Source organism: Nerophis ophidion, linkage group LG27, assembly GCF_033978795.1.
Source record: "Nerophis ophidion isolate RoL-2023_Sa linkage group LG27, RoL_Noph_v1.0, whole genome shotgun sequence".
Taxonomy (NCBI): domain Eukaryota; kingdom Metazoa; phylum Chordata; class Actinopteri; order Syngnathiformes; family Syngnathidae; genus Nerophis; species Nerophis ophidion.
Genome location: NC_084637.1, coordinates 23196487 through 23206607, shown reverse-complemented (window position 1 = coordinate 23206607; position 10121 = coordinate 23196487). Strand labels below are relative to the sequence as shown.

At 41.7% G+C, this 10121-nt stretch overlaps 1 protein-coding gene and 1 pseudogene across 1 annotated transcript in view; one reads left to right on the top strand and one right to left on the bottom strand.

The window, feature by feature from the left end:
* Positions 1 to 3653, top strand: part of LOC133544303 (potassium voltage-gated channel subfamily D member 1-like) — a 49841-nt gene extending 46188 nt beyond the window's left edge. Inside the window, exons 7-8 of the mRNA XM_061889496.1 lie at positions 2725 to 2978; positions 3041 to 3653. Of these exons, the coding sequence (XP_061745480.1) occupies positions 2725 to 2978; positions 3041 to 3245 (459 nt within the window). The 3' untranslated portion in view covers positions 3246 to 3653. The remainder of the gene's footprint in view (positions 1 to 2724; positions 2979 to 3040) is intronic.
* The window catches only part of LOC133544461 (suppressor of tumorigenicity 14 protein homolog), a 480364-nt pseudogene that overhangs the window by 337313 nt on the left and 132930 nt on the right, over positions 1 to 10121 (bottom strand).

Below are 10121 nucleotides of genomic sequence, written 5' to 3'. Positions count from 1 at the left end.
TATTTATTGTAGTGAGTCACAGCGTGTTATTTGTTGAAGTGAGTCACAGTGTGCTAATTATTGTAGTGAGTCACAGTGTATTATTTATTGTAATGAGTCGCGTGTTATTTGTTGAAGTGAGTCACAGTGTGTTAATTATTGTAGTGAGTCACAGTGTATTATTTATTGTAATGAGTCGCGTGTTATTTGTTGAAGTGAGTCACAGTGTGCTAATTATTGTAGTGAGTCACAGTGTATTATTTATTGTAATGAGTCACAGTGTGTTAATTATTGTAGTGAGTCAGTGTGTTATTTATTGTAGTGAGTCACAATGTGTTATTTATTGCAGTGAGTGACAATGTGATATTTATTGTAGTGAGTCACAGTGTGTTATTTATTGTAGTGAGCCCCAGTGTGCAGTAAGTTATTGTAGTGTGTCAGAGGATGTACTTGTTCGTTGTAGTGAGTCACTGTGTGCAGATATTTTTTGTAGTGACTCACAGAGTGTTATTTAATGTAGTGAGTCATTGTGTGTGGTCATTTATTACAGTTTGCCCAGAGTGTGTAGTCATATATTGTAGTGAGTCACAGTGTGTAGTCATTTATTGTAGTGAGTCACAGTGTGTGTTCATTTATTGTAGCGAGTCAGTGTGTAATCATTTTATTGTAGTGAGTCACACTGTGTAGTCATTTATTGTAGTGAGTCACTGTGTGCAGTTATTTATTGTAGTGACTCACAGTGTGTCGTCATTTACTGTTGTGAGTCACAGTGTGTAGTCATTTATTGTAGTGAGTCACAATGTGGAGTCAATTATTGTAGTGAGTCAATTTCCTGTAGTTTGTCGTTGAGAGATGTTTATTTTATGTAGTTGATTATTGTAGTGAGCCCCAGTGTGTAGTTATTTATTGTAGTGTGTCAGAGGATGTACTTGTTCATTGTAGTGTGTCACTATGTGCAGATGTTTGTAGTGTAGTGTAATTGTTTGTAGTGAGTCACCGTGTGTAATTGTTTATTGTAGTGAGTGACTGCGTGTAGTCATTCATTGTAATGAGTCACTGTGTGCAGGTATTTATTGTAGTGAGTCACAGTGTTTAGTAATTGATTGTAGTGAGTCCCAGTGTGTAGTCATTTATTGTAGTGAGTCACAGTGTATAGTCATCGACTGTAGTGAGTCACAGTGTGTAGCATTTATTGTAGTGAGTCACAGTGTGTACTCATTCACAGTAGTGAGTCACAGTGTGTAGTCATTCACTGTAGTGAGTCACAGTGTGTAGCATTTATCGTAGTGAGTCAGTGTGTAGTCATTCACTGTAGTGAGTCACAGTGTGTAGCATTTATTGTAGTGAGTCACAGTGTGTACTCATTCACTGTAGTGAGTCACAGTGTGTAGTCATTCACTGTAGTGAGTCACAGTGTGTAGTCATTTATTGTAGTGAGTCACAGTATGTAAACATTTATTGTAGTGAATCACATTGTGTAGTTTTTTGGCACTGGAAGGTCACAAAGCATGTGGTTTATTGTAGTGAATCGCAATTGGAAGTCAGTGGTTGTAGTGAGTCACAGTTCTCACTTAGTTGTATACTGTAGTGAGTCCTGGTGTGTACCGGTAGTTACAGTGGGGCAAAAAAGTATTTACTGTAGTCAGCCACTGATTGTGCAAGTTCTCTCAGTTAAAACGATGACAGAGATCTGTAATTTTCATCATAGGTACACTTCAACTGTGAGAGACAGAATGTGAAAAAAAATCCAGGAATTCACATTGTAGGAATTTTAAAGAATTGATTTGTAAATTATGTTGGAAAATAAGTATTTGGTCAACCATTCAAAGCTCTCACTGATGGAAGGAGGTTTTGCCTCAAAATCTCACGATACATGGCCCCATTCATTCTTTCCTTAACACGGATCAATCGTCCTGTCCCCTTAGCAGAAATCAGCCCCAAAGCATGATGTTTCCACCCCCATGCTTCACAGTAGGTATGGTGTTCTTGGGATGCAACTCAGTATTCTTCTTCCTCCAAACACGACGAGTTGAGTTTATACCAAAATGGATACATGGATGATACAGCAGACGATTGGGAGAATGTCATGTGGTCAGATGAAACCAAAATAGAACTTTTTGGTATAAACTCAACTCTTCATCCCAAGAACACCATACCTACTGTGAAGCATGGGGGTGGAAACATCATGCTTTGGGGCTGTTTTTCTGCTAAGGGGACAGGACGATTGATCCGTGTTAAGGAAAGAATGAATGGGGCCATGTATCGTGAGATTTTGAGCCAAAACCTCCTTCCATCAGTGAGAGCTTTGAATGGTTGACCAAATACTTTTTTTCCATCATAATTTACAAATAAATTCATACAATGTGAATTCCTGGATTTTTTTTTCACATTCTGTCTCTCACAGTTGAAGTGTACCTATGATGAAAATTCCAGACCTCTGTCATCATTTTAAGTGGGAGAACTTGCACAATCGGTGGCTGACTAAATACTTTTTTGCCCCACTGTATATATGATGTTTAGGGTCACACACAGAGTGTTGTTTATTGTCATAAGTCATTAGTGGTAGTGAGTCACTGCTTGCAGTTGTGTATTGTAGTGAGTCAAGTTTTCTGGCGACAGAGGCAAGGAAAAACCCTTTTAAAAGAAGCCAGGCTCTCGGCCGCCTGGGGTTGTCTTACAAAGGACGTCCTCCAGGCTGATCACTTGAAATAAAAACAGGAAGTCACATGTCCGCTCCTCCCACAGAACCACGAGTTCACGGACGAGTTGAACTACAGCGAACTCTGCATCACCACCGAGTCGGTCGGCTTCCGGACCAGCCGCAGCACCTCCATGTCCAGCCAGCAGGGGGCGCCGAACCACTCCACCGGCTGCTGCCCCCGCCGCGTGCGGAGGCGGGCGGCCATGCGCCTGGCCAACTCCACCGTGTCCGTGAGCCGCGGCAGCGTGCAGGAGCTGGACACGCTGCACGCCAAGAGCGCCCACTTCCCGCCGCAGACGTAATCCGCCGCACGTTGACCGAGTCATGGTTCTGTCGCTGACCCGCGCCTTTGTGTCCCAGGCGTTCCAGTCTCAACGCACAGGTGGACCTCAAGCTGAACTGCAGCGAGCAGGACTTCAGCGCCGCCATCATCGGCATCCCCACGCCGCCCGCCAACAGTCCCGACGACAGCCTGCCGCCTTCGCCTGCCACTCACCCGGCCGGCATGCGCATGACGCGCGCCACCGCCTACACCTCCGACGCCATCAAGATCTCCTATTTGTAACCTCCGCCGGGGCCTGAACCGTCCCAGCCACAGCCCCCGCCCCGACCTGTCTTGAAGGCGGAGAAGGTCGAGGATCGCGGCTTGAAGACCGGTGACAAAAACTGATGCACAAAAACACCGCTCTCTGAACCTCACCGCCACTGGGTTCTTTATTGCATTTACTTCCGGCAGGTATTCAAGACGGCCCGGCGGGGGGAAGATGTCTACGTTTGGACAGGCGTGGACATCCAAATATGCAAAGCAGGAAGTAGTCATTAATAATCGCTAATAAGATGAATTAATTGTGTTGTGTGTATGAAACAATAGTCAACAAACGCATAAAAAACATAGCGAAAAGTGCAAAGGTCAGCTTTCTTCCGACACATTATCTGTCACCATACTTGCCAACCTTGAGACCTCCGATTTCGGGTAGTGGGGGGTGGGGGGTCGTGGCGGCGGAGGCGTGGTTGGGGCGGGGGGCGTGGTTAAGAGGGGTGGCGTATAATTCACCAACTCGAGTATTTCATATATATTTCATATATATATATGTATGAAATACTTGACTTTCAGTGAATTATATCTATATATATTTACTTTATTATATATATAATAATAGTTGAATTTCAGACGGCACCTATCAAATACACAGTAATAAAAACACAGTTGTTCTACTAACTGTACTGTGCTTGCTGGTTACTAAAAAAAACAACAACAACAACACTTACCTTTCACTATTTGAGTAACCTTTGTTCTGCCATTTGCGTATTGGCGAGCGATCTCCGAATCCGGGAACATCCTTCACGGATTTGTTGTAGACATCTGCAAATGAGAACGGGATGTTGCTTCCAGCTATCAGCATAGCCATGTTTGTCTCAGCATAAGTTACACCATCGGGTCTTCATTTTGCGAGGTGGGCCATAATACTGGGTTGTGAACGATGCTGCGCTGCGGATGCTTTGTGCTTCGCTGAATATCCGTTCGTCCGCCGTGTTCAATGGAGAAGTCTGTTCTACAAAATTTACATGCAACATATCCCTTCCCCTTCGAACTCTCCTGGATAAACTAAAATTCTTGTTCGTTTTGGAACTTGCAAGCGTATTTCTTCATTTTGCTTGTCGACGGTGTAATATATTGGGTTGGAGTCAATAACCAGGCGACGTGATGAAGTTACGTCTCTTTACTGTGGGCTTCAGAACAAATGTAGAATATATTTACATTCTATTCTATGTACAGTAGATGGCAGTATTGTCCTGTTTAAGAGGGTCACAACATTGAGTCAGGTCTGACTCAATGCTGGGGGGCGTGGCCTTTAGTTCCGCTTGAATTTCGGTAGATTTACGGGAGAAAATTTGTCCCGGGAGGTTTTCGGGAGAGGCGCTGAATTTCGGGAGTCTCCCGGAAAATCCAGGAGGGTTGGCAAGTATGGCGGTCACACCAAGGAAACCATAAAGTTTCTAGATCCTCACGTTAGCATTTCGCCGGCTAGCACGCCACTTCATGCTAGCAGCTTTAGCAACAGGATGCCAATCTTTCCCACGCCAAACCGATCTCGACAGAAAAGGATTCGTAAAGTCGGCGACAGGAGAAAGCTGACCGACTGCTAGCTTAAACATAAGCGCTGTTCACGCACGACAGTTTCCTCGAGCCAATCAGGAGCGAGCGCACGGATTGTAAAATAATTTGTATCATAAACTCTCACCTGCATCTGTCAATCAACCCCCCTTAGAAATATGGGAGAAAAAAAAGGTGTGGACATCGCCATCTGGTGTCGGTCCGTGCATGAGCCTGGCACGTTACCACTTCCGACATTAGCCACCATATTGGGAAAAAAACAACTAAGCATACTTGCCAACCTTGAGACCTCTGATTTCGGGGGGTGGGGGGTGTGGATCGGAGGCATAGTTTTGGGCGTGGTTGGGGCGGGCCTTAGTTAGGAGGGGAGGAGTATATTTACATCTACAATTCACCAACTCGAGAATTTCATATATATATAAAATACTTGACTTTCAGTGAATTCTAGCTATATATATTTATTTTATTACATATATAAATAAAATAAATAGTTGAATTTCAGACGGTAACCTATCAAATACACAGTAATAAAAACAGTTGTTCTACTAAGTGTACTGTGCTTGCTGGTTACTTAAAAAAAAAAAAACAACAACACTTACCTTTCACTATTTGAGTAACCTTTGTTCTGCCATTTGCGTACTGGCGAGAGTTACTTGGCGTCAGGTGCGCAACACCACATAAATCGTTGGCCGATCAAAAAGCAACCCCATAACGCTATAGCCAGCATTCACCAGGAGATGGCGACAGACAACATAGAATCCCTCTATTACAGACGGCATCGTTCTTCTGCTTCATCTCCTTGTGTGTGCAGTTTTTTAATTAAAATCCGTAGATGTAACGTGATTGGGCAGGCAAGCTGTTTATATAGTGGGAAAGCGGGCGTGAAAACAGGCTGTCCCCACTCAGGTCAGCATGGAGCTGGAGGGGGCGTGTCTTCCAGCTCCGCTGAAAATCGGGAGATCTTCAGGAGAACATTTCTTCCGGGAGGTTTTCGGGAGAGGCGCTGAATTTCGGGAGTCTCCCGGAAAATCCGGGAGGGTTGGCAAGTATGAACTAAAGAAACAAAAAGGGGGGAAAATGTCCTTTTCTAATTTTTGCATGAGACTTTTTGTCTTCTCATTTGTTTTCCATTAGCAAACGAAACTTCGTTCAGGAATGTTCCTGGCCTTCCGGAATGCTGAGAGACGTCACTACTATGCATGGATACCGTTGTAGGTATTTGATCTCAAAGCACTCTGTTCACTGGACTCCGCCTCTCTCCCTCACCGTCCGTTCCGCACACTTCACGTCCGAGCGGTAGCGGGCGTCAAACTCGCGCCAATGCACCCGTCAGTCATGTCTAGAACCGCCATGTTGACCAAAGGACGGCAGGCTTGAATGATGCCCGCCAACAGGGGCGAACGTGCTAATGTTCGCCTGCTCTTCATGTTAATTAGTGCATTCTATCGGGCTGCTACTTCCGGTTTGGGGGCGGAGCCAGTGAGCAACTGAATCAAATGAAATTAAAAGCACAGACATGTAATATTCCTGACACCAATAAAAAAAAAAAACGTGACAAACATGTTTGTGTCGTCACTGAGCGAGGCCGCTGGTCCATTGGCGTCTTGACAAGAATGCTGGGATGATCTGGAAAATTAATGAATTAGAGAAGATCTTTGCCTGACAGACTGAAGAGTTGCACTTACCAAAGTCTTTAAGGACTCCTTGGATTGATCAGTGTCTCAGGAGACTACTTGGACTTACTAAACAGTCTTTTAGAGACCAGTTGCACTTACTAGAGAGTCTTTGTTGGATTGACGAAAGAGTCTTTAGAGACCAGTTGGACTTACTAAGGAGCCTTTGGATTGAATAGTATAATAGTCTACTCTTTGGAGACCACTTGGACTTACTAAATAGTCTTTTGAGACCAGTTGGACCTACAAAATAGTCTTTTGAGACCAGTTGGACATACAATAGTCTTTGAATTACTAAAGTGTCTTTAGACACCAGTTGAACTTACTGAAGTCTGTAGAGACAAGTTGGATTAACTCAAGGGTCTTACAATTGACTGAAGACTAGTGAGAGATCAGTTGAATTTATTAGATTTTTGGACCTACCAAACAATAGAGACAAGCCACCCTCAGTCTTTGGGTTGATTTAAGAGTCTACTCTTTGGCGACCACTTGGACTTACTAAATAGTCTTTTGAGACCGGTTCGGATTTATTAAAATATGTAGAGACTAGTCAACAGTCTTACATATGACTAAAGACTAGTGAGAGTTCAGTTGAATTGATTGGATTTTTGGACCTACCAAACAATAGAGACAAGTAACACTCAGTCTTTGGATTGATTTAAGAGTCTACTCTTCAGAAACTACTTGGACTTCCTGAAGTCTGTAGAGACTTGTTGCACCTAAATATTTTTCTTGAATGAATAAGTCTTTAGACACCACTTGGACTTATAAAACAGTCTTTCGAGATCTGTTGTACTGACTAGAGAGCCTTTGGATTGAATAAAGAGTGTACTCTTTGGGCACCACTTTGACTTACTAAATAGTCTTTTGAGACCTATTCGGATTTATTAAAATCTGTAGAGACTAGTTGGATTAACTCAAGGGTCTTATAATTGACTAAAGACTAGTGAGAGATCAGTTGGATTGATTGGATTTTTGGACCTACCAAACAATAGAGACAAGAAACACTCAGTCTTTGGATTGATTTAAGAGTCTACTCCTTAAAAACTACTTGGACTTCTTGAAGTCTGTAGAGACTTGTTGCACCTAAATATTTTTCTTTGGATGAATAAGTCCTTGGACACCACTTGGACTTACAAAACAGTCTTTCGAAATCTGTTGTACTTACTTACTAAGGAGCCTTAGGGATTGAATAAAGAGTGTACTCTTTGGCGCCCACTTGGACTTACTAAATAGTCTTTTGAGACTGATTCAGATTTATTAAAATCTATAAAGACTAGGTAGATTTACTCAAGAGTGTTACAATTGACTAAAGACTAGTGAGAGTTCAGTTGGATTGATTGGATTTTTGGACCTACCAAAAAATAGAGACAAGTAACACTCAGTCTTTGGATTGTATTAAGAGTCTACTCTTTAAAAACTACTTGGACTTCCTGAAGTCTGTAGGCACTTGTTGCATCTAAATATTTTTCTTTGGATGAATAAGTCTCTAGACACCACTTGGACTTACAAAACAGTCTTTCGAGATCTGTTGTACTTACTAAAGAGCCTTTGGATTGAATAAAGACTGTACTCTTTGGCGACCACTTGGACCTACTAAAATAGTCTTTTGAGACCGATTCGGATTTATTAAAATCTGTAGAGACTAGTTGGATTTACTCAAGAGTGTTACAATTGACTAAAGACTAGTGAAAGATCAGTTAGATTGATTGGATTTTTGGACCTACCAAAAAATAGAGACAAGTAACACTTAGTCTTTGGATTGTATTAAGAGTCTACTCTTTAGAAACTACTTGGACTTCCTGAAGTCTTTAAAGACTTGTTGCACTTAAGTCTTTTTCTTTGGATGAATAAAGAGTATTTAGATACCACTTGGACTTACAAAACAGTCTTTCGAGATCAGTTGGACTTACAACGGAGCCTTCGGATTGAATACAGTCTACTCTTTGGCGACCACTTGGACTTACTAAATTGTCTTTTGAGACCAGTTGGATTTATTAATGTCTTTAGAGACTAGTTGGAGGGGCAGCACGGTGGTGGTCGGGATAGTGTATGTGCCTCACAATATGAAGGTCATGAGTTCTATCCTGGGCTCTGGGTTTTTCTGTGTGGAGTTTAAATGTCCTCCACCTGACTGCGTGGGTCCTCTCCGGGTACTCCAAAGGGAACTAAGGAGTCTTTGTATTGAATAAGGAGTCTACTCTTTGGCGACCACTTGGACTTATTAAATAGTCTTTTGAAACTGGTTGGATTTATTAAAGTCTGTAGAGACTAGTTGGATTAACTCAAGAGTCTTACAATTGACTAGAGTAGTGAGCAAACAGTTGGATCTGTTAAGATTTCTGGACCTACTAAACAGTTAGTAGAGATGACTAACACTCCGTAAAGTGTTTTTGGATTGACAGAAGAGTCTACTTTGAATTGAAAGAAGAGTCCACTTTTTAGAAACTACTGGGACTTCCTGAATTCTGTTGCATTTAGTTTTAGTCTTTGGAGACCACTTGGATTTACCAAACAGTCTTTTGAGACCATTTGTACTTAAGGAGCCTTTGGATTGAGTAGTCTACTCTTTAGAGACCACTTGGGCTTACTAAAGACTCTTACAATTGACTAATGAGTCTTTGAGAGACCAGTTGCTTGTACTAAAAAGTCTTTGAAGACTAGTTGGATATATTAAGACTTTTTCAGAGACAACTTGGACTCAATAAATAGTCAGTAGAGATGAGTAACACTCAGTTAATAGTCTGGATTGACTGAAGAGTCTACTCTTTAGAAGCTGTAGAGACAAGTTGCACATAAGTATTTTTGTGGATAAATAAAGAGTCTTCAGACACCATTTGGACTTACAAAACAGTTTTGAGCCCAGTTGTACTGAATAGTCTACTCTTTGGAGACCACTTGAACTTACTAAATGTTTTTTGAAACAATTTGGACATATTAAAGTTTGTTGACAAGAGTTGTATTAGAGTCTTACAATTGACAAAATATCATTTAGAGACCAGTTTGACTTATTAAAGTCTGTAGAGACTCGTTGGACAAGAGTATTTAGAGACCAGTTGGACTGATTAGATTTTTGGACCTACTAAACAGTCAGTAGAGATGACTAACACTCTGTAAAGAGTCTTTGGATTGACTGAAGAGTCTACTCTTTAGAAACTACTGGGACATCCTGAATTCTGTAGAAACTAATTTCTTTTATTAAAGGATTTTTCTTTGGAGGAATAAAGAGTCTTTAGAGACCACTTGGACTTACTAAACAGTATTTCAAGCCCAGTTGTACTTACTAAAGAGTATACTCTTTGGAGACCACTTTACTTATTAAATATTCTTTTGACACCAGCTGGACTTACAAAAGAGTATTTGAATTGACTAGTGTCTTGAGAGACAGGTTGGATTTATTGAAGTGTGTAGAGACTAGTTTGATTAACTCAAGTTTTACAATTGACTAAAGAGTGTTTAGGGACCAGTTGGCTTGATTAGATTTCTAAACTTACCAAACAGTCACAAGACACGAGTAAGACTCTGTAAAGCAGGGGTCTCAAATACGCGGCCCGCACCTTGATGTAAAAATGTAATGTTGGTGCGGCCCGCGAGTTTTATATGAATGGCGCAATACAGTGTCATACTTGCATAACCTCGATTTTTCCGAGAG